At 58.1% G+C, this 24142-nt stretch overlaps 1 protein-coding gene across 1 annotated transcript; it reads right to left on the bottom strand.

Annotated features, from left to right (window-relative positions):
- Positions 1–1243: 1243 nt before the first annotated feature.
- TRMT44 (tRNA methyltransferase 44 homolog) lies at positions 1244–20130 on the bottom strand. Its single transcript, XM_037046493.1, has 11 exons — positions 18863–20130; positions 16610–16724; positions 14389–14608; positions 12982–13050; positions 12208–12315; positions 11125–11196; positions 8936–9042; positions 8068–8251; positions 6461–6851; positions 4337–4453; positions 1244–1914 (listed from the first exon to the last, which is right to left on the bottom strand). Exons 1-11 carry the CDS (start codon positions 19683–19685, stop codon positions 1691–1693), a joined length of 2430 nt encoding a protein of 809 aa, XP_036902388.1. The 5' UTR covers positions 19686–20130; the 3' UTR covers positions 1244–1690.
- Positions 20131–24142: the final 4012 nt, after the last annotated feature.

Below are 24142 nucleotides of genomic sequence, written 5' to 3'. Positions count from 1 at the left end.
GGAGACAGAGTTCAGAGTCTGTGTCCTGGCACAGCAGGGGGCTGGGCAGAACCCATCTCCCGTGAGCCCCAGAAAGGCCTGCGGCAGGAGGACCCATGCCAGGCTGCAGGGACACGGGACAGGGACGAGGACTCGGAACAAAGGAAAACAAACAGACCTGCCTCCTCAGCACCCCACACCAAGCCTCCAGCACACCAGAGCGAATCACCGACAATCACAGTGAGCAGGACACACGGTTGTCTCCACACGGACAGAGAGGACTGGAGTCTCCTCACACCACGCTCCCCTCCCAGCACCTGCACAGCCGCTCACACACAGGACCGGCCAGACACGGCTCTCAGTCCAGAGAAGACACGCAGTCGGGAGAAACAGGCCCCAGGACAGCCTGAACGCTGGGTGTGGCAGAAAAGGACACCAAACCTGACAGGTGACGGCCAGGCAGACAGAAAACCCCACAGAAGTTATCTGTAAAAATAATATAAAAAACCCACCGGAAACGCTAGAAACAAAAACTGTAATATCTCAAATTTACCCCCCACCCACAAATGACAGATTAGATGCAGTGGAAGGAGGGACCAATGACCTCACAGGCTGGTCAAGCTAGCAACCCCCAAACCGAGGTCCACGGCACGGAGAGGATTGAAGCGCACGGTGACGGCCAGCGGGACAGGGTTGAGTGGCCCAACAGTCATGCAACTGGGGTTTCCGGAGAGAAAATGGAGCAGAAAAAGCATTTGTAGAATCCTGGCTATTTTTCCAAATCGGATCAAAAGTAGTAACCCAGGGACTTCCAAGATTAAGCGAACCCCAAGCAAGAGAAGTGATCAGAAAGTCACAGAAATGTATGCGTGCCACACAAAACCGCGGATGCTAGAGTGAACACAACTTGTCAGAGCCAGGGAGCAGGCAGGAGAGAGCCACACTCCCTTCCCATCAGAGCCCATGGAGGCGGAGCGCTGGGAACTCCAGAAACCAAAGTGCTGCCGGGCTCAGCTCCTGCACAGCTGCCAGTCAGGGGCTCGGGGGGGCCCCCCAGGGGCTGCCCAGGGCCCAGAGCTGTGCCTAGCAAGCCCTGGGCAAGGCACAGGCAGAGGCGCGTCCACCCCGTCTAGCTGAGCCGCCCACAACCTGCGAGGTGCGCTGCTGTGAGGGGCAGAAGCCTGAGGCAGGTGGAGCCAAGGCCTCACAGTGGAGTGGACCCCCCACTCAAGGGCAAACTGCAAACACCCACACCACAGAGGTTGCCAGGATACATTCCCCAGAAAATCGGGAGCTCTGCTACAGTGTTTATTGATGGGACTCGTGTGTAAAGCTGTAAAAATAATTTTAAGTAAAAGCACATCAGGATATTTCCCCCTGGAATCCAAAGAGGAGCAGGGCTCACGGGGGGTGAGAGACGGCAGGAGAGAGGCTCCGCCCCAGGCCTCTGAGCACACAGACCCCGCCGGGCAGCCAGCACGTCCTCCGGGGCCCCAGGACGCCGACAGCCTCCGCTGAGGTCCGCACACACTGACCCAGGCAGGTGTGGGGCGTGAGGGACTTCCGTCCCTCGGGCTCCCCCGTAGCCCCAGGGACGTACTCTGTCCCTGGGGGGTGCTGAAGGGGGGCAGGAGCGGACGGCTGGAGCACAGGCAGCAGGGAGCCGAGAGCTCAGGATCCGGGACAGGTGTTCCTTCGGGCCTCCCCCAGCTCACAGAACCTGCTGCTGCTGCTTGGTGGTGCAGGGGGGTGGCCGCAGCTCCCCGGGCCCGTGGGCGAAGGGGCAGCAGGCCGAGGGCAGAGCACAACCGTCGGGGTGGTGCTCGAAGAACCAGCAGAGGCGGGTTTTGAAAGCCTCGGAGAGCAGCCTGCGCTTGGCCTCCGGCCGATGCATCTCCTCCCTCCAGTCGCGGAGGCGGACTGTGCCGTTCACAACTGCAGTTTGGAGCAGAGCAGACAGTGGGGTCAGCCTGCATGGCCTGAACTCATCAGCACCCGGGCAGGAGCGAGCCCAGTGAGAGAGGCTGAGCCGGCAAGTGGTGACGGGGAGGAGGAAAGGGAAGGCCCAGTGCCCGGGGCCACACGCAGGCACGGAACACTCTGTATGAGAGCCACCTACGTGGCCCTGATTGGAGCAGACGGCCAGACCCCACCCGCAGAGGGGTCCTGGCCTTTCCGGCCACATCTCATCAGAGGAAACAAGCTAGGCAGGCAGACAAGGGGCTGGCTGCGGAGGCTGCACGGCCAGAGCCCCCAAAGGTGAACGAGGATGAGGGGTGCAGCCCTGCCAATAAGGGTGAGGGCAGCGGTGGGAGGGACCTGGGTGGCCTGGCCTGGCCGGGGTGATCTCGGAGCGGGCAGCCCTGCTCAGCTGAGACACCCTGTGCACTTGGCCATTTCCCCCTGAGAGCCGACACCACCGTGTGAAAGGAGAGCAAGGCAACCGCACGTCCCCACTTTTCCCTGGAAGCTGTAAAACCACCCAGAGCCCAGACAGTGGGGGAGAAAGGAAGGGGCTTACTGAACGAACCCGGCTCCCTGATCTGAGCGCTGGCATGGGAATGAGAGCGGACTGTGGTAAGACAGTCCCTGCTGGCTAATGTTCACGAAATCCTGTCCCCTGGAACCAGAGGAAGGAACCGCAGAGGTGTGCTGTACGGGGGCCGCAGAGAGATTTGGCAGGCGGATGCCCACCAGGCGATGGGGCCGGGCCCCACCCCACCAAGCCTGCTGCTCTGCTCTTCCTGGGGTGGCTTCCCTCCCCTGCAAGCCCAGGTTGCTGCGGACCCTCCGGCCGCAGCACAGGATGGCATGTCCGTGGGGAGCCCAGACCCCCTCGATGGTGTGTGGAATGCAAGACTCCCACCAATTCCTGGGTGTGCACCTCAAAAAGGCGAGGAGCCCCTAATGGCCCAGACAGGCACATGAGAAACACGGGCAGGGGCCCCAGGGGCCGACACTGGGCGTGGACCCCACCCTCCAGAGTGGTCGGGCCGCCACAGCTGCTGGGACTACACCCAGCCAGCCCTGCAGGGTCTGTGAGGCCTGGCCGGGACCTCTGGGGCCTGGGGACGGAGAGGTCTACCCCCTACCCTACTCCCTGCCGTGTAAACTGCACAGAGAATCAGCCAGATGCATGAATGTTTACAATGGAAAAAAAGATGCTGGTTTTCCCAGCCAAACAGGAAAAGGTGGTGGGAAAAATGAAGAAGGGCAGCGCCCACTGGCAGCGAGTCCCCGAGGACGCAGGCTGGTGACACGCAGCTCCTAGGCCTCTGTGCCAGGGGAGCCGGGACCGGTGGCTCGGCAGCACTGTCCCCCTTCCAACTTCTCCTTGCTGGGGGGCCGCCCCCACAAGCACCCCGAAGGTGGACACCATGGCTGCCGCCACTGCAACAGCAGCATTTATCCCACTGACATCAAGGTAAAATGAAAACCAAGGTTTAGCTCCGCAGGGCAACCAAGCCACCCAAAGGCACTGCAGGCTTGCACACCCCAGTCTTGCGTGCACACCCGCTCTCACACACACACAGGACTCAACACTCTCAGGAAGTGTTCAGACTGACGGGCAGACAAACGTGCCTCTGCCAGCCTGCTCAGGAGGAGTGGGAAAGTCAGGGTGAAGGTGGGGAGCAGCCCGAGCCTGGGGGCTTGGGCAGCTACCCACACACCCCAACCAGACCTTCGGCCCAGCACGGGCACACCACCCAGGGCTGCCCCGGCAGCAGCCAGTGCCCTCAGGGCAAACTTCAACAGGAGTCTTTCCAGCTGGGCTCCTCCCCCCGCCCCACCCCACAGAGTCCGGCCAAGGTGCCCATCCTGCTGTGTAAGACCACTACATGGTGTGTATGTTTTTGGCTGTGTCCTGAGGACAAAGACAGAGACGAGCAACTTGGCGTGTGGCCCTGGCACAGAACACACATGGTGAGAGCCCTGCCCACAGATAGCACCTCCCTCTGGGGCTCACTAGTATCCCTCCTGCCTGCCCCCTGCCCCCTCCACCTGGGGCTCACAGTCTGGTGGGGCGGGGACTGATAAGTACGGGAGCACTGGGTGCAGCAGCAGCACCTGGGACACAGAGTGAGGCGATGGAGAGCTGCCCTGTAGTGGTTTTCGGGAGGGAGACGCAGTGGGGCCACTGTGGGTGGGGCCTCTGTGGGTGGGGAGCAGGGGGCCAGGGCTGGGAGAGGGTGGGGAGCAGGTGCCCCAGCGGCGGAGGCAACAGCGATGGAGAGGGGACACTCGGCAGGCCACGCACCACACTCAAGGAGCCGAGGGGGTGACCGGGCAGGCGGGAGAGACCGGGTGGTTCTCACCGGCTCGAGGAACGGGGTGTTCCCAGGGCGAGCCCACCCACCTTCGAACACCTGGTGGCGGTTCCTGAGCAGCGTCTGCAGGCCGCCGCACTCCCGCTTCAGTCTGCGCAGGGCGGCCCCGTCCAGCTTGTGGGCCACTTCTGCCAAGGGAAGGCTGGCTGTTGAAACCGGGTTCCCCGAGCAAGGACAAAGAGACGGTCACAAACTGGTCCCACAGACATGACCCCCTCCCAGTTCTGTGAGCTCAGGTCCCTCCCGTACTTGGGCGGCCACAGACGCTGAAACCCAGTGTGCTTCAGTCCTCACCGCACAGCTGAGCAGTGCGCAGGCCCACCCCAGCGGCTAGGAGCTATTGGCTGCCGGCCAGGCTCGCTCGGCCTTCCCCAGGCTGGCCCCACACTGCAGATGAGCAGGGTGACCACCCCTCAGACACAAAGGGCCAGCAGCTGCTACGACTCAACCTGACCAACCTCAGCGCCCACTCAGGGCCCACCGCTCGGCTGCCCCAAAGCTGGTCTGCGAGGAAGCAGACGTCTAAGGACAGAAGGCAGTGCTGCCCCCACTGCCACCTCAGCCAGCGCCCTCTCGATCTGTCTTTGCCCAGCTGGCAGCATGGGGACACAGCCCCCACCCTGTGTGCCCCTCAGCCGTGCAGTGCCGAGGGGAGACCCCAGGACTAGGGACAGACCCACTCCCATGTCTCGTGGGGCTCAGAACCACAGAGGGCCAGCAGGGGAGGTGGTCCCTCATGCCCATGTCCAAATAGGGGGGGGACAGCCACCTGCGGGTGGGAGCCAGAGGCCCAGAGGCCAAGGACACACCCGTGCCTCTCCAGGGCATGCTCCCCCTGCCTTGGGGCAGCTAGAGGCCTCAGACCAGCCCCAGACCGGGGGAGACCAGCTCCGGACCGGGGGAGACAGTACCCCAGCTCCCAGATGTCAGCAGTGGGTGGGGGACAAGAAATGATACCCGTAGCCCCAAAACTTTCTACCCCCAAGCCTGAAGAAGAGCCCACCTTTGCTCACGAGGACGGCGGACACCCCCAGGGGTCTGTCCGTAGAGAGGGCAGCCTGGGGGCAGAAGGCCAAACCCTGTGTTTTCAGAAGCACTGCGAGGTCTGGGCTCCAGGCCCACCCAGGCCAACTAGGAGCCCCCAACCAGTCTGCCTTCTTAACTCTGGCTCCGCCTCAGTGGGGTCCACCTAGGAGGTGGGGCGCCAGCCCACAGAACACCTGGAGGCACCCTGGGCTGCCTGCAGTTACAGGGGGCCAGCCCCCGGGCCAGGGCCACTGGAGGGTCCCCTGACCAGACTGGGAGGGTCAGGTGATTCCTGGAGAAGGGGACACACTCGATGGCGCTGCCACATCACAAGGCCACAGGATGGGAGAGAATGTAGACCAATCTGAGAACAGTCCTGGCAGAGGAAGACCAGGCTTAGGGCGGAGAAGGGCCCATGGCTCCCTCCTCACTAGCCCGTCCCACCCACAGGGCCCGCCAGTCCTGATCCAGGGAGGGAGGGAGGAAGGGAGGGGTCCTGGATTTTAGCCAGTGACCCCAAACCTCAAAAGCAGGGCCCAGGCTGGCCAGGACCAACAGTCCCACAGCGCCACCTGGCGGCCGGCTGAGGTCTTCGTGGGCAGAGAAGCAACAGGAGGAAAGGGGTCCCCCCTTCCTAGGGGCCTGGAACCCCCCAGAACCTCCGAGAAGAGCTTCAGGAGAATCAGGACAGGACGCATCCTTAGACTCTGTGCTCTGGGAAGCCACACTTCAGCACAGCGCCCCCATTCCTACTATGAAAACAGGCAGGGGCACCGTCCCCCCTCTTCTCATGTCTAACTGGCATGCGGGGGCCTTTGAGCTACGAAATTTCACCACGGACTGCAGGGGACAGGGCGTCCTCCCCACACCTGGTACCTGCGTCCCGCTGGGGTGAGTTTACAGACTGAACACGACGTGCTGCAGACCCGATGGCCCCACCTCCCTGAGGAGGGAGCTCCAGGGAGCCCAGAGAGGGGCATGTGAGCGGCACGCCCAAACTGGTCTGCAGCACACCCATTACCACCGCCAGATTAACGTTCATCCTGCTGAGAACCACCCTGGACCCCCCAAGTCTGCTCTAAGGCAGATGGAAGTCCATGAGCACCCGCGGTGGTGCGGCCGGTTACCTCCTCCACGCCAGGTGTCCACACTCCTCTGGCGAGGGCCCCCAGGGTTCGGCTGCTTTCCACCCAACAGCAGGTTCGCCACTTGCAAAACCACCTGGTCAATGAACTCGCGAGGGAGGGAGGCACAGTTTCGGACACGCTCAGCTTTCTCTCTAGGGTGAAACCCAGGCAGCCAGCGGCCTTCCGGCCCGGGGTCCAGGGCTCCGCAGCTGTCCGGATGACCACCAGGGCCAAGGCTGCTGGCAGACGCCCGGAGTGGGGCGGGGGGAGGCCCCTCGACAGGCGGGCTTGCGGGGTGGCCCCGCCGGCTGTTGATGTACTGGGTTCTCTGCTTGTCAACAGAAACTTCGGCGGCGGGCGGGTATGTCCTGGATTTCCCGATGAGACACACCTGCACTTGAAAGCACACAGTCAGGCTCCTACCGCTCATGTGCAGCACTTTCCACAGAATCCTGCTCTGGTGCCCAAGTTCCAGGGAAGCCTTGGCCATGGCCATAAAAGAAACCCCAACTTTAAAAACTAACAGCCGTGCCGACAGTGCGACAACAGTTGAGTGGCGTGAGACCGCTCACCACGCAGGCCCACCGAGAGGTCGAGCAAAGGCACACTGACACGGACGTCCCCGTTGCTGAGCCCGTCGGCCTCCCCACTGCAGGCGCTCCGCCCCACATGGACCCTGATGGACACCACAGGAGCTTTCAGGAGGAGGGGCGAGGAGAACGAGCCATCTCTCTACCGGTCTCGCCAGAGCAGGGCAGCCGTGCAATCTCTGAGGGGTGCCAGGTGCCACTAGGGGCTCCGCCCACGCGCCCCTCCCTGCTCTGCACAGTGAGGCCGCCCTGCAGGGAGCCCAGGGGAGCCCGCCATCCGGCACATGGCCTGAGCGCAGGATCCCTGCGCTGCTTCCTCCTTGTGCACCGACTGCAGAGCCAGGAGAACAGTGTGAACAGGTCAGAGCCGCCCCTCATGGTGCCCAGCCCCGCCACCATGCCACGTGTGACATTGGGCAGCTGACTTCACTGTGGGTGCACCAGGCAGCTAGATCCCCACAATCAGTCCGCTGTGCGCAGACACCCCGCTGCAGACTCCAAGTCCTGCAGGAGACCCCCACGTGGCCCCGAGCAGCGCGGGCACCCAAAGCTGACAGTGGGCCTGGCCGAGTCACAGGGAGGGCCGACCAACTATATTTCAGGGAAGTCTGGATCAGTAAGGGTTTCAATGAGAAAACAACATCGTTCCAAACTTCCAAACAGCCTTTCATTATCTTCGAATCGGGGAGTTGGACTTTGGCATGCTCAGACACTGGAGAGGGAATGAACGAGGGTACACGCGGAGCTCCCTGGAGAAGGAAGCGCCAGGATGTCCCCAGGGAAGGGAACGGCAAGAAGCCCTCCCACAGACGGACGCACAAGGGTGACCGGGGGGAGCGTGTGCACGGCAAGGAGCACCCAAACCCCAGCAATGACCGAGAAGGGGAAATTGGTGCAGGCGCCTTCCGATGCCACGCTCTCCGTCCTCAGTGTCCTTTACGGTTCTGTGACCTGGCCCTGAGCTTTGCACCCAGTGCCACCATGCCGCCCAGGAGAACACCGGGGGTTAGGACGCACCCTCTTGGTGGACGGGATCCTGAGGCAGTCCTCCTCCACGCGGAAGCCGCAGGTGGCCCCCACCTCCCGGATGAAATCCAGGTAGCCGCGGTACTGTGTCTGTGTGCTCTGCCCCCGGCGGTACCTCCCCTCGAAGTCAAAGAAGCAGCAGGGAAGGACGAAGAAGCGGCAGCGGTAGGAAGACCTGAGAAAACACCCCCAGGCACAGAGACCCGAGTCAGAAAAGCAGGTTCCTCACAGGAACCTCAGCAGCCAGCCATGTGGTGATGGTGGCTCTGAAAACACACCTAGAGTGAATCCCAGCTTCCCTTCTCCCAGCCTAGGGACAAGGCAGCACCGTCGAGGTGTCCAGTGGAATGCGTAGCTAATGACTCATGGGAAAGCTCTTCCCATCACAGCTCACTCCTGCCGACTCCCAGCTCTGAGGGCTCGGCTGGGGAACCAAGGTCTGAGGTGGGTGCAGAGCAGATCGGATCTGCCCCCCGGCTCACATGGCCCCAACATGGGTGTGAGGGTGCCTGACGACAGACACGGCTGCCAGAGTCTTTACGGTGACGGGCTTTCGGAGGACAAACCCGCTCTAAAAACAATGGGATACTTCCAACAAAACACAACACGTCCCTCACTGCTGGCCGAGCACTGCAGGGGTCGGCTGCTCCCGGCGGCCGTTTTCTGTTGTCCGACAGAAACGCCTCGTGAACCCGTGCAGGTGACTCGGTCTCCCCGGTCCCCGCAATCTGACCCGTAGAACAGGTGGGTTTCCAATGTCTCCTCACAGTCAGCACGCTGTCACTCCAGGCCTCAGTGGCCACACTCCGCCGGTAGCCTCTGTTCCACAGAGCAGCGCCCCACCGCCGTCCCCACTCACCTGGCTGCAATGACAGGTATCCAGGGTGTGAGTTCATCCGAATGGTTCCCAAGGACCCAGTCAACATCAGGGAAGAGGGTCTCATCACTGGGTGTGATCGCGCCTTCCTAAAAGACATCAAAGACAAGATGGAGCTTGAGTAAAGACTTCAGCGGGGGTCGGCAGAGGCCCTGGGCGGACAGGGAAACGGGCCCAGCGGTGCAGGAGGCAGCACTGAGACTCTAACAACACTTCTCTGAGAGCTAACCGCCTGCTGGCAGTTACAAATGAGCTGCTTCGCAGAAGTATAAAAAGGCACAATGGGAGAGGGGCCACGGAAGGCTTCTCCTTTGGCAGACACAGCCGTGGGAGAGGTACATGCAGAGCAGCGAGGCCGAGCCGCCCTGAGTGTGCGGGGTCCTGCCCCACTGCCTTCTGCAACAGCGCAGCACTCAGGCACGTTCCCCGGGCTGATTACTTGTGAAGGTGAGCTTCAGAGGGCGCTCTTACAATTCAAGGACTCTGAACACTGGCCTGTCTACTAAAGAACCAACAATGGAGTGTCTCGGCAGTGAATCTGTCCCTAAAAACTGAAAAGTGAAAAGACTATGTAACTACTTAATATCCTCCTAATTTTGAGGTTGAAAAATGAACCCAGGGAAGCAAGCGGCAAAGTCGGTCCCCGGCGAGAACTGAAGAGGACACACTGGGCGACACTCGCTGGCTCTCAGGGCCGGCTGCTCCCTGCAGGGGCCTCAGAGCAGAGCCCTGCACACACGACGCAAAGCCAGGCTTTCAGGTCTCTGGCAGCTTCGCTGCTGAGAGAAGTCTCCGACTCACACACGTGCATCGAACGCTGAGAACAGCATCGCCCGGCCGCTCACACCGTATTTAACTGTGTGCAACACGCACCGTGTTTAGAGCTGATCTCACACATAAGGCCCATCCTCACTTTTCCGTCAAAGACCTTGGAGACAGTGCACATTATACACGGCAAGATACGGCATGGAATTCAAAAGCAGGATAAACACACCTTTGCTGTTACTTACTTTTTATTCCCACCTATGCTAATTTTCCCCCCTTTGTTCTAGGTTAAATCTGCCTGTCTCTCTGAACAGCCTGCAGTGGGATCGCTCACAACCAGCAGTCACCTAGCGGCTACCTGGCCGGCAGCACACCCGACGAGGCCCACCTGCTTACATGTGAGTGCAGCAGGCTGGACCACGCCTGCTTCCCACCTGGCCTCACTCACAGACTGACTCTCCAGCGCTGCTGCTAGAAACAGGTGCGCTTTCTTCAGAAACAGGCATGATAAAAACAGGTGTGCCTTCTTGGGTTTCTTGCTTATAATCAGTGAGGTTTTGCAAGACCAGGCGAAGCTGCAGCCCTGCTCGGCCCGCGGACGCCCAGACCGTGTCTGCCCCGGACGTGCGCCGCCTGCTGGGTGCCACAGAGCCCCGGGCTCGTGCCCACAGCGGCATGTGCCCCTGAGCACAGGGCACCACAGGATGCACACGGCTTGGAACCTTCATGCTTAACACGCAGGACTCACCTCGCACCAGGACTGAAGTCCGGGCGCGATGAGAAGAACCCATACCAGCCGGGAGCACAGAAACGCCTCCAGCAGGACCCCGACTGGGAGCTGGGGAGGGTCCCTGGCCACAGGGACGGCTGAGGAGGGTTGCTGGGACTCAGAACACACACCCCCCTTCTCCAAGGGCCCCCACGCCAGGCCACTCCTCTCAGGGCCACGACTTGAGAAATGGCCTGTTTAATGGCAGTCTGACCCTCTTGCCCAAAGGCACAATTTTGCTTTTCTCCTGCAGACCTGGGGACACCTGGGCCCATGGTCACAGGCTGAGACCGGGCTGCCAGACAGCCCAGAGCACACAGAGTCCCGGCCCAGCCCAGACACACCTCGCCCACCCACACCAGACTCCTCCCTGGCCTGTCCTCTGCCCCCAGCACCCGCAGCAGGCCCCTTGGGGAGACCACAGCCCGGGCTGGGGGCCAGCACCCTCTCCCCAACCTCACGAGAGGCTCTGGGAAGTACAGCGGTTCATCCTCTCCCTACACTTTGGATTGCTCAGACCAACAGGAAGGGTCTGGTCAGCGGCTGCCTGGCCAACACGTGTGCGCATGCCCACACACGTTAAAATGGCCAGCACAAAGGGAGACCCGTGAGGAGAGCGAGCGAGTGGAGCCAGTACCTCTAAGCGAGTCTGTGGCCCATACATGTCCCAGGTCTTTCTTCTCCGGACGTCGATGCCTCTGCCCGGATGCTGGACAGTTTCAGAAAACAGAGGTCACGTTCAGTGCGTCCCAATCAATCAGCACGGGCAAACCGAAGTCGCGGCTGTGGCCCCCAGTGAGAAGCACGAGACCCCCACAGCAGCCCCGGGGGCACCAGCTCCACCTCTCCGCTGCCCACCACAGATGCGCCAGCCGGGCCCAGGCCGGACCCCACACCCCGCTCACCGTTAAGAGTTCTCACCATGAGGAAACCGAGTCGAGGGAACGGGACACCTGGGGACTGCAGCCCCAGGAAACAGCCCCAAAGGGAGCCAACCCCCTCTTCCTGCTGGGCAACTGAGCCACGTCCTCCCAGGGGCGTCTTACCCACTGAACCAGGGCAACCAGCTGTCTATTTCCCGACCCAGCCCGTCCCTGTCACGCACACCTCCCCACTATTAAGTCACTGCCCAATGTGCTCACACCCACGGACAGCCCCCCACAGGTCCCCCCAGCAAGGATCAGCTGATGGCCAAGGCAGAGGCTGCAGTTGGGGGTGGAAACCAGCTCTGGGGTCACCACTGGCTTCAATCCCAGCTGTCCTCGAGTTGGAAGCCCTCGGTGGCTGCACCAGGTGGCCCAGTGACTGAGCCCAGTGCTGCTCTGAGGGCTCCCTGCCTTCACCCCCGACCAGACCATGGTCGCTGCCCACTCGGCTGAGCTCCGAGCCAGAACCAAAGCTCCTCCAGGGCAGAGCCCGCCTTCTGGCCCTGAAGCGGTGCATTTGCCACAGGACACATCTCACAGCAAACACAGGGGCCGCTTAAGCCCGTTGTTTCCAGGGCGCTCACGCACATCCCTGAGACCCCGACTTAGGCCAACGACACGCTGTCCCTCCTCCCGGGTGACAAACTGCCCTCTGCCAAGCGGCACAGGCTGTTGTAGCCACCACTCCGACGGACCCCGAGTCCAGACCACACCTACAGGGAGCTCTGTGACCTTCACGCTGACCAAAGACCCCAGAGAGAAAGTCCTGGAAAGGGCCCCAGGCCAGGCCTCACCCCCTCGCTGCTCAGGATGTGCACCAGGAGCCCGTTGCCGCAGCCCAAGTCCACGAAGGATTGCTTTGCAGCCTCGCCCCGAGCAGCTCTCTCCGCTTCCCACAGGACCTGGTGGGTCGAAGCACAGTGGTTGGTGCGGAGCCCCCACCGGGGGCAGGTACCCCAGCTGCCTCAGACACGAACCCCATGAGGGGCTCCACCTCGTGCCGGGGCACGGCACCGGCCCCATTCGTTCGACACTTCGGGGGCGGTGGGGCCAAAGGGGCTGCCTCTGGGCAACAGAGCTTTAGAGGCGATTAGCTCATCGGCGCTTTCATTGTATCCTTCAAACTCTGTGCACATTACCAATCAAAACAAAATCACGCTATTTCTAAGTGACCAAGAATTGCAGTGGAAAGGAAATTGGGAAACGCCTGGTCTAAACATGTGACAGGAAAGTCAAGACTAGCGAGTTAAGGGCACGTCCAAGTGCAGCGGGAGCACCAGCCGGCTCCCGGAAGCCCCGGCCCTGCCCGCGCCAGCCCGCACCCCCCACTGACTGGTAACAACACAAGCACCGGCTCAGCTTCAATCCCTGCAGTCAGGCTGCCCCGTTCACACTTGCTCACACTCGTGCAAGGCCGAAAACCGTGATGTGTGCAGCCAGCCCAGGTGCCCAGAGGCAGACTGGGTGCCCTGAGCCATGGGTGTGAGAGGCACTGCTCCCTTTGGGGCATCTGCCAGCAGGTGCCCCGCCCCTGCCTCCACCCGAGCTTGGACGAGACACGCTCATACCAGTAGGTAGGTGGCAATCGCCACGTCTTCATACACGAACTTCTCAGGATCCGTCACTTCCGGCCACACCTAGGGAACATTCAAGAGCATGTGTGTTTTTCTCCCACCTCTGACCAGGCCGCAATACGTAAGAACTCCCATGAGGCGCAAGTCAGACTGGACCATCAGACCGTAAGTTTGATGAGATACACTGATTACAGGGATGGAAGTCTGAAGTCAGTCTCCTTCAACAAGACACCTGCACACTCATGGGCCCCAGCCCCACCCGTGTTTGGCATTGCCTGTCCCAAGCAACACTGTCCAAGGCCAGTCCCCGCGGCCAGGATGGCTCGTGCACGAGGCATGGAGATGAGGGGACCGGCCGTCACAGGAGGACACCCAGCTACACAGCCTGCTCACCCACGGGGGGTGGGGGGAATGGCAAAGCACAAGAAACAAGGGCAGATGGGGAGCAAGGTCCAGAGGCCCCTGCACCGGCCCTCCAGCCTTTGGTGACTGGCTGTCCCTCCCCAGAGCACATCCCTTAGCCATCTATCCCCACTGCCCTGCCTGCCACCAGGACAACTTGCAGGTGCTTCAAAACCAATGCTAACACCGCAGAGCGGGCAGCTGGCAGCGGGGGACAAGCCAGCAGCCAATGCTGAGGGTACACGTCCACTCCAGTCAGAGTGGACTGGACAGCCACCGCGCTCAGGGTGACTTTCAAAGCTGGCCGAATGTGACAGTCCCCGTCGGAAGGCCCTGGGCAGTTACCAAGCTCACAAAGGACTTCCTGGCTGGGGCCCGGGAGAGAATGGAGCCCAGGTCGGCCGGGCCCAGGACCCATGGAGGGTTGGGCAGGAAGGAGGCTCTGGTCCCATGGCTATGACTCTGGGCGCTTTGTCACACAGCAACAGGTGACCAGAAGAATGCATGGCAGGGGGAATGACGGCTGCTGCTCAGAGGAGGAGGGTGTGAACCAGGGCCCCTACTTTCTCCATCTGGGACGCTGAGTAATGTCTATGTCTTAGACACGAAGGATGTGTTATAAAGTTGACCTTTTTGTAAATATATACATGTGTGCTTTAACTTTTCATATATTTTCTTAAAACACCTTGAAGTTCCTACCAGAGTTATGGTAATTTAGTAACTAATTTAATGTTTTCCCTTTGTTCCCTTCAAGAAAATATTAGTGACATGCAGATAAACTCTTCCCCACACACCCCTCAGCACATTACAGCGTGGCTGCACGGGGAGGGGCATGACCACACGGGGGGGGGGGGCACGCAAGGGGCGGGGCCACAGGAGGGGCAGGGGCACAGCCAGGGCCTGCTGACTCAACGCTGGCACCTGTGGGACCTGCAGGCGCCCAGGACAGCAGCGCCACCTGCGCCTCGTTTAAGCAAGGGGGGGCGTCCCCAGACTTACCTTGACCATGTCCTTATACTTGTCCTTGAGCACCTGGTAAGTCTGGCTGTACTCCAGGATGGGGATGAGGGACAGGGTGCTCTTAAACCCGCTCCCCTTGCTCTCCACAGACCAACGGGCCAGCCTGGCCAGCAGCTCGCGCCCCAGCCAGCTGGGTTTGGGGTAAACAATCCCGTCCGAATGCCATCTTTCTGGACAGAAAATCAAAACAGATATGAACCTTTAAAAATAAGAGAGACATCAGTAAGCAGAGCTGGTCTCAATTCTTGTTTTTAAATTACACATTTATCTACCAAAAGGAAAGAAGGCAGCTAGGGTTATTTTACTGAAAACTCAAGAATGAAACGTGTTAGTTTTCATCTCCAAGAAAAACACGTGTAAGAGGCAGAAAGACTCTGCCTCCTGCGGACACTGTTCAGATGCATCCCATACCCTGCGGGCTGGCCAGACGGACAGACTACAAACAACCCAGGTCCCCACCTTCTGCTTCCCCCACTGATTAACCGGGTTCTGAATATCGGTAGGTTTCCTGACATTTCTGTTCTTTATTCACTCTCACCCGTGTAAGTGCAATGTGAGCTTACTGGCTGACGCAGTATTTGCTGGCCAGAAAGCCGAGTGCTGAACCGCAGAGCTAGGGATACACGCACGCACCACCCTCTGCAGCACCCAGGTCCCTTTCGCCTGCACGAGAACAAGGTGCAGCTGGGGTTCCCGCCTGGCTGTCGCTGCTCTGCCCCGGCTCACGGGACACCTGATCCACAGTAGGTGCCCACAACCAGCGGGCCAGACCACCACTCTCTGGAGGCTGCAACTCGGGCAGCCCAGAGAGGAGAGCAGCGTGAAGCCTGTTGGGCTTCCGCAGAGGTGGCGGTGTCCCTCGGGCCCTCGGGGCAGGCAGGAGCCCAGGCGGCTGGAGAAAGGGGGCAGAGGTGGAGGTAGGCATAGCGACAGTCAGCCTGGTGAGAGCAATGACTGTCAGATTTTCTGTCACCATATAAATCAGAGGGACACAGCCCACTCCCATAAGAGGTGCTGGCTCTCCACTGAGACATACCCTGGGGGACTACCATGCAGGGGGACCCGGGAAGGACGAGGACACCAGATGCTCAGCTCTCCCATCCCTTCACCTCGGGAGCTCTCCTGCTCCAGCTGGTGCCCCCCAGAGGTCCCCACACTGCTCCCTTACCCACTCAGGCCTCCCCGCCTTTGGAGGTCCGTGCCTCGGGGGTCTTCTGCACCCTCCCTCCACACGCCAGCACAGCACCACCCTTGCTAGCGAGGGAGTGTGGGAGCACAGACCCACTGCATCTCTCCATCCTCCCCATGGTCCTCAGCACTAGCTGGTGCTGGAGCCTTGCTCACCCCCCTCCCCCGGGGTGCAGCGCTCCCCACTCGCCCAAACAAGCACCCCAGAAAAAAGGTCTGTGGGACAGGCAAGGTGTTCCTGGGCAGCCCAGAAATACTCCCCTCGGCTTGCAACATGAAGCCCCGGCCCCCCTCAGCAGCTGCGTTATGAAACCCATTTTGGGGGGGTGGGAAGACTGAGGACCTCTGAGGCTACGATGTCCCCAAGGTCATGCTGCCAGTGGGGAGAAGCAAGTCCACTTGACCCCAAACCAAACCCCCCCACTGCACCTCGGGTTCCACAGAACCAGATGCGGCGCACTTTCCGGTTGACAGACAGGCTCCCCAAGGCTGTTCTATTCCGTACAGGCTGGGTGTGGCTCTCAGGAACCGTGAGCGACCAGCAAATTTACCTTTTCATTTCAAAAATACCAAATGGGGGTAAACCACATTTCGACCTTCTGAAAAGGCCTGCCACTACACAGAACCACGGGACCTTGTTAAGTTTAAAACACCCATTTCCAAACACCCACTGCACCTAAAATCACGGGGCCTTGGCAGGAAACAAAAAAAGGCCCACACTTAGTCCCCTCGGCCAAGCTGTAAGAAGTAACCAAGTAAAGAGTGGGTGAGTTTACTTGAATTCATTGCTAAACGAAGCCCTACATGGACCGTGGAGACGGAAGACTCCCACCGGGCAGTGACCACACCACGCAGGCCAGGCACCAGCGGGACACGCACCCTGGAAGCAGCGGGGAAACACGTTCCCTAACACCCTGAAGGGCAGCCCCTCGAGAGCCCCAGTGGCCCAGAACCAGCGGCTCCTTGAAAAAGTGACTGAACCACCGACAGGAGTCCATCACTCGGCTCTCACCATCCTTCTCTGCTGCGACTGAGCTGAATCTGATACACGTTGCCCATCTTAACCTTTAAATTCTTTTCGTCATCTTCTTCCAAAGGTAAAAACGTTACCGTCCCACTGAGGACATCTGGGGGGGAAGAAAAAGGTGACAGATTAAGGCTTAGTTGAGTGTCTTAACAGAAGTGGTGTTAAAAGTATTAAAAACAGTAGTAAAACAGATGGTGTGTTGTGCCTTCAGCCTCCCAGGGCTTCCCCGCCCCTTACAACAGAGGCGAGGACAGACAGGCCCTCATGCCCTGCTCCGGGCGGCCCCTGGGCCTACGCCCCACAGCCACCATGCTCAGCAGGGGTGGCCCTAAAACCGGCACCCCCGGTCGGCCAGCACTAACTCCGTGTCAGTCCATGGCTGCCAATTCACCGCCACGGGAACCTCCAGCGTGCAGCGCAGTGCGAGGTGAAGAAAGAAACTTCACGCAGTGCAAAGCAGCTCAAGTGTGAGGCAGCGCGGCTATGAGAACAGCACAGCCGGTGCCCCTCTCCAGCCGGATGGCTCTGCTCTGGGGCCTGCCAACAGGCCTGCATCCACTCATTTGCCCCTCTGATGAGAGCTCTGCTGTTTCAGCTCAGCCAGGAAACAGCAACCTCACCCTCAGAAAGACAAAGGGCTCTCATTGGCCGGGGAGCCGGCTTACTCGGACAGAAGGTCCCACCCCTGGAACCTCACTGGTCTGTCCTCATGCAAATGAGGACTCCAAAGCTCTATAACTTGATTGGTCCACAAGGCACTGTGCACTGTCCTGAATGGTCATAATACATTCACTCTAATAGGTCAGAGCAGCATATGGTTGAGGAAAGCCTTATCCTATTGGCTGAAATAGGATCCCAGGGCTGTATCAGAGCTGTGCTGGTGGCAGGAGCCAGTGCTGGTGGCTCTGGGTGTGCAGTGTGGGTGCTAGGCTTCTGGTGTTTTGTTTGTTTAATTCATGCCCAGTCGGCCTGTAGGCACCCTCCTTGGTGAGCATCTTCTTCCTCAGGGCCCACACTCACTCAGGGAAACCAGTGTAGCTCTGCCTCTTCTCAGGGAAGCCAATGTGAGAACGCAGTTGTGGTGAAAGCAGGAAGGCCTCCTGAACTAGCTGGGTGTGCGAGCCAGAGAGGGCCTGCTGGGGCGGGGACACCTGCACCAGTCTTACAGGTCCACTGATGCAGACGGTACTGAGAGGGGGAGGTACGCACCTACTACGCAGGACTTAGCATTGCTGCTTGGGCAGACAGTGCAGCCTCCCTCAGGTGTCTCCGCCCTAACACCCAGAACCTGTGACTACCTCCTAATGTGGCAAAAAGAGACTCTGCAGCTTCGGTTCAGGTTGCAGACCTCAGAAGAGGGAGCCCTGGAAGCCGAGAACCTCCTCCAGCTGGAGGCAGACGAGGGGCAGAAGGGGAAGTCAGAGAGGCTCCAAAAGTGAGAAGGGTCGACACCAGCCAGCTCTACGATGCAGGGAGCTAGCCTGAGGGCCCTCATGCAGGCTCCCCCAGGAAGGGCCTCATCACGCACCTCTTTACCTGCTAGACTCCTGTCTGCTGTTCCCCGTGTCTTTGCCCAAGCCTTCCAGGCACCCCAACCAATGACCATCCTCTGTATATGGCAATACGTTGCTATGCACCCCCTCAAACAGTGAAAAAGCTCCTATGTCCCTAGAACACCGGGAAGGAACTGTCACGGTTGGGTATCTTCTGTGCCTTCTCACTGACCTGGGGTTCCACGACAGCTTTTTAAACTAACTGCGTCCTCTGACAAACATTCCCTTGACAAACTCGAGCCAGTCTCCTCTGGACCTTTCTCCATTCGGCCTCAATGTCGGCGCATTAAACACTGAAACAAATGTTAACATGATTTCTAACAGCTGTAAGCTGCATTCCTGGGATGACTGGGGCTCCCTTTAACTGTCTTCCTGAGAAAATTCAAGACAAAAGAAAGGATTCTTCCAGCCCACACCTGAAGTTGGAGCCCATCTCCTCCCCTCTGTGGAGGGTAGGAGCCTGACTTCTAGATGCTCCAGGTGACAAACCCAGGGGGGTTTCGCGTGCATCAACCTCCATCCGCTCATTCTCCCTTTAAAACGTCTGGTCACACAAATCCAAGCATTTGGAGCAATCTGGACTCGTCTCCCTGTTGCAAATTCATTTTAAACTCTGTCCTTGCCGCGTTAACTCGCGTCCGGTTTTGCTTATCTGGACACCTCCCGGTATCAGAAATACCCCTACCTTTCACGGCGATTTCCTTTCTCGGAGCAGCAAGGGGGCAATGCGGGCTCCTTTTCGGGATGACGGTTCTGAGAACCACGTCGAGTTCGCGCTGAGCCTCTGGCTGCGATCCTGCCCCTGAGCCTGTGAGGAAGGCCAGCAGCTCCCGATGGTCGCAGACGAGGCCTCGGGAGATACCGTCCCAGAGAGAATCTAGCTCCGAGGCGGAGAAGTCGCCCTCCCCGCCTCCAACCTCGATGGGCTGTCCCGGGGCCCCTGTGTGCAGAGGCGCCGCGGCTGCTTCCCTCCTGTCCTCGCCTTGGTGGCGTCGGCCCTGGGGCTCCTCAGGGCCTGCACTCGGCCTGGGGCCCGGGCCGTCCTCGAGAGAACGCTGACCCTGTCCCGATCTCTCCTCGGACCCGCAGCCCGCCCCAGCCCGCGTCTCCGGCTCCGTCCGGGGTAGGGCAGCGCTCCGCCGGGCCTCCAGGCGGACGCCACAGAGCCGCCGGTTGGCCACCTGCGGCCTCTCCAGCCACACAGCCACCGCTGCCCAGAAGCCGCCCGGGAGCAGCGTACCGGGGTCGCGCACCTGGACCCGGCCCACCTCCGCCATGGTCAGCCTACGGCGAGAGCCAGGCGGCGGCGCGCGGCGATGACGAAAGGCGGCTCGAGGCGTGGCGTCATAGGGGCGGGGCGCCAGGGCCGGGCAGGAGAGGGGCGGGGCCCGGGCTCGGGGCGGAGCATGTCGCTGCTCTATTCCCTGGCTGGATTGCACTGCGAAGTTCTCCGCTGCGGAATTTAACTTTTGCTTCATCCTGGGAGGATCGATCCATTGCAGGCGCATTGGTGCCTCATCGAAGCATGCTCAGAGCTGAGCTTTGGAGAGTCCGGAGGTGGCGCATTTATGAAATCCTAAGGATCAACCAGGCATCCGACGTCGGATTGTCTCCAGTATTGATGAGTCAAGATCAAGAAGCCCGAGTTTTTGAAAGTTCAAGATGACGCCTCTTATGGAAACTCATTCCCCTCATTCTTCTGTGGGAGAGCCCCAGCGTGCGCTCCTGCGCCCCAGCGCAGCCCTGGCTGTGTCTTGCGTCAGCTGTCACCTGCGACAGGGAAGGGCGGGCGCTGCCGGTTGAAGCCAACCTCACAGGCACAGTCTGCAGAAGCCGGTGATGAAACAAAACGTCAAAGATTTGTCGGCCTTTTCGTACATCAGTGCCTGCGGGCGGGGGTTTCGTTCCCTAGATGGTGTCTGTGAGAACCAGATTAAGTCAAAACTAACTCACATCATGCGATTTATCAAAAAGAAAAGTGGAATGTCTTTTAATAAGTGTCTAGAATTAATGTCTAGAATGTCTAGAATTAATAAGATGAGTGACAGAGCCTCAGAGACACACCTGCTCACTCGGGCCCCTTCAGTCTTTGATCACGTGATGGACTGTCCATGAGTTTTTCTAGGGCGGCCGTAAGTTACCACAAACTGGTGGCTTAAAACAACAGGAAGCTATTCCCTTACAGTTCCGAGGGCTCCGAGGGCGAATCCACTCCCTGCCTCTCACTCCTGGGGCTCGACATCAATCAGTAGCTCTCCTTGGCTTGTGGCCACATACCTCCCATCTCTGCCTCATGGCCACAGGGCTTTTTCCTTGAGTTTGTCTCTTCTGCAAAAATTCTATTTCCAAATCTGGTCCCAGGTACAGTCCATAAGGACTTTTGCATATCTTGCTGGGGGTTGGGGGCTTAATTCAGTCCCCTACACTGTCCAAATAGGTGTAACGTAGTTGGGGCAGCCAAAGAATTAGTAATTATTTACAAATCTTACTGGTTGTGGTCTGTGTGCATGGGCTATGCCTACATTTGAGTTGGACAAAAAGTTCCATTTTTTTTCCCGTAAGATGGCTCTAGCAGTGCTTGGTTGTCTTTAAGTCCATTCGAAACAATTTTGTTAGATTGTATTGTGAAAGCTGTCATATCAGTGTGCATTTAAAAAAACATCAGAATTGGTGAATTTTCGTGTAGCCATCTTAATACGGAAGATGGAAGGAAATACACATGACTGGACGGTGCTCACCATCCGGCAGACCGTGGAAGGGGACAGCAGCGATCCAACTGAGACACTGAGCACACTCAGCGTTGTACCACGCAGGGGGAGCCAACAGCCTCAAAATGTCTGAACATGTGTCTTTCATTTTACAGACTTCTTTGGCAACTCAGCATGCTCTTTGGCTAATCTCTTGGCTACAGTAAGCACAGCCAAGAGCAGCGTTTCGCCAGGGGGTTAGCCAACTCTTGGGAAAGGCTCATCGATTCGGGGCACTGGCATTAGACTGGGCATTCTTGCCCGTTAGTTGATCTCAGGATGCAAAGTGCTTTTGTTTTTTCATTTGGCTTGGTATGTAACGTCCCTAATCAAAACAGCAGCCAGGCAAGGTGTCTGCTCTGATTTCTCCTCAAAGATCTCGTCTCTTGGGCTCTGCACTCCTACACTCGAGGCCTCCGTGTCCTGGCTCTGACTGCGCGCCATCCGGGCCTTAGCAGAGCTATAAAAACCACTGAACAGACACCTGGAGCCCCACAACTTGGACTGAGCAGGCATAAATTCAGAGTGCAATGTTTTGAGGGAGGTGGAAAATTCTACATGGACTGATACTCTTGCTGGAAACTCACCCATTGAACTAAGAAGACATTTAACCTGCCTCTTGGCTCCTGCCTCCAATGTCCTGCACACCCTGATTCTGCACCACCCCCTTAACCTGTTTTCTTCCTCACAAGCTCTGCTCCTGCCACAGGGTTCTTCTTGCTCTTGGAACTTGCCAAGCTCATTCATTCCCACCCCAGGGCTTTCCTCTAAGTGATCCCTTTGCTTGGAATGCTCGTTCCCTGTGTTCGCGGAATCAAGAAAGCAGTTTTTTTCCCCGTTTGGGTTGATTGGCCAGGAGTGATAGGGTGTGAGAGCTCCCCCTACTGGTCTTCCTGGCTTAAGGTTTAAAGGAGGTTTTTGTGAATCTTTGCAAATACGATAGCTGATGCAACTAGGGAAGTGAGCGCTCAATTCATTTCATTTTAACTAGTGCACATTTAAATGCAAATAGCCACACGAAGGCTAGTGGTTTCTGTATTGGACAGTGCAGCTCTAGAGAGACCCAAGTGGGACGCCCCAAACCACTACGCCCTAGGTCCCAGGTGGAGAGGGGATGAAAAAAGATACAGTTGAACAGTGGAACAGCCCTGTGCCTGCTGCCGAGCTCTGCAAGCAGCAGAGCCTCAAACCGGAAGCTCTGCTATAATGGGGCGGCCCCTCCATCCTGGGGTGGCTGTACGGCGGGCCCCACACTCTGAAGTCCAGCGCGGCATGGACACAGACTATAACAAGATGGAAGTCCATCTGCAGCAGAGATGTATCCACCTGCCACATCCAGTTCCAGCTCCAACCATGCTGTCTGACAAAGTCCGAGCCATGGGGAGGACGACTTCAAAGAAGCGTGTTCCGGCCTGGTGGACGTGGCATGAATGGATATGTGGTGTTGATCTTAATCTTGCTGTCTCTAGGTGTTCTAACCTTTACCTTTCTGATAATTTGGAATCTCCTAGAAATGCTGACCATTCTCAGAGCTGAACAGCAACTAGGTCAGGCTGAGAACAATATCACCTTGGCCTTTCCCCAAAATAACCCCTCCTTCCCTGACCTGATTAAGCAACTGTAGGATAAGATGATATCAGCTAGTAGGGGGCCTGGGATACCCAAGGCAGCCCCCTTAAGTAAGTCCCGAGGCAAATCCCCTCTGATGAAATAGCCCCTGAATGTCTAAAGTTGTTGGAATAGCAGCCCCTCCTTTACCTTGAATAGGGATATATATCTATTAGAATTAGACATGCAGAAAAATAGAAAAAGCTAGTTAGCTATTAAACATGTAAAAAATAGTTACTAGAGAGATAGAGTCTATAGTACACAGAGAAATATTTTAGACAGAAAGATAGATAGCTAAGTTAGACATTACAAAGGCTTATAATAAATTTCCTAACCTCTGCTCGGTCTAGCGTACCTGTTGCCCGTGACAAACTCTGAGAACTTTAATAAACAATAAGACATTCAAATTGTGTACATAGAGCTATTTCAAATTGTCTCATTAATGGTTCTCCTGGTCAAAATAACTTGTTTAACATAACTGACACTATGAGAACTTTCGTACTTTTCCTGGTTACCTTTGTATTGATTTTTTTCTGCTTAACTGATCATGCTATGCATCTGTAAATGTTAATCACTACCAGAAATGAAAATATAAAAACCTGCTTGTACTTGCAATAAACGGAACAGTGCTTCACCTGCCTTTGAGCTGTGTAGTTGCCTGTTACCCAGCGCCGACGCCTATCCTTGCCTCGAGGGACCCCTGGACCCTGCTGCGGCTGGACCTCGGCATCCACCTGACAGGTTAAAGGGACATTGAGAATCTTCTGTTTATGCCTGAACCTTTATTGTAAGAATAAAATACAGGCGCGCTGTCTCCCGGGGGGAACTGGCCCTTCTCCCCAAGAGATCAGTACTTTTCAAAAGAGAGAAAAAGATTTTATTTATTTAATTTTAGAGAGGGAAGGGAGGAAGAAAGAGAGAGAGAGAAACATCAATGTGTGATTGCCTCTTGTGCGTCCCCCACTGGGGACCCGGCCCCCATCCCAAGTATGTGCCCCAACCGGGAATCAAACCAATGACCCCTCAGCTTGCAGGCTAGTACGTCCGTCCACTGAGCACCACCAGCCAGGGTGCAATGAGTACTTTTAATATTTAACTGTTCCTTCGGGGAGAACTGGCCCTTCTCCCAGAGGGCCCTGTTGGTTAGCTGAGCCACACAAGGCCCTGAGCACGTAGCCACTTCTGTCTCAAACATATTTAAGCACAGCTCCCACAGTGACACTTCGGGATCTCACCCGAGGGAAGGACGCTTCACTCGGAGCTTTCCCCCCCGGACCCCAGTGCTGCTGTCCCTGTGACTCCCCAGTGTCTGCATTCGGGTAGGTGATCTCCCGTCTGGTGACGGATGCTCTTGATCACTGCTTTCACTTGGCTCTCACTTAATAAAGTGCTTAGCTCTTCCTCTTTGACCTGGAGTTTTTATTGTCTGCGAATCCACGCCTCCAAATTAAGCGGCCACGATCTCATACACGCCCCTTAAAGGCACATCATTCAACATTCCCTCTTGGCCAGGAACCACAGACATCACTGGGACCAGTCACCTTTGTGTCAGAAGGACCCCTCGCTGGAAACACCGCCTGGATGGAGGATCAGTTCTCACAGCTCAGGAG

The sequence above is a fragment of the Sturnira hondurensis genome, unplaced genomic scaffold, assembly GCF_014824575.4.
Source record: "Sturnira hondurensis isolate 20B ecotype Veracruz unplaced genomic scaffold, ASM1482457v3 Scaffold0000780, whole genome shotgun sequence".
Classification (NCBI taxonomy): domain Eukaryota; kingdom Metazoa; phylum Chordata; class Mammalia; order Chiroptera; family Phyllostomidae; genus Sturnira; species Sturnira hondurensis.
The sequence above is the reverse complement of the archived record's forward strand: the minus strand, read 5'-3'. Positions and strand labels throughout refer to the sequence as shown.

Excerpts from the sequence above, each read along its gene's own strand:
- TRMT44 (XM_037046493.1), bottom strand. The coding sequence starts at position 19,685 with ATGCGCCTGCAATGGATCGATCCTCCCAGGATGAAGCAAAAGTTAAAT. Across the intron at positions 16,725-18,862 it reads AAAGGAAATCGCCGTGAAAG|ATGTCCTCAGTGGGACGGTA; the intron begins GTAGGGGTATTT and ends CTTCCCCCCCAG. Across the intron at positions 11,197-12,207 it reads ACATCCTGAGCAGCGAGGGG|CATCCGGGCAGAGGCATCGA; the intron begins GTGAGGCCTGGC and ends GAAACTGTCCAG.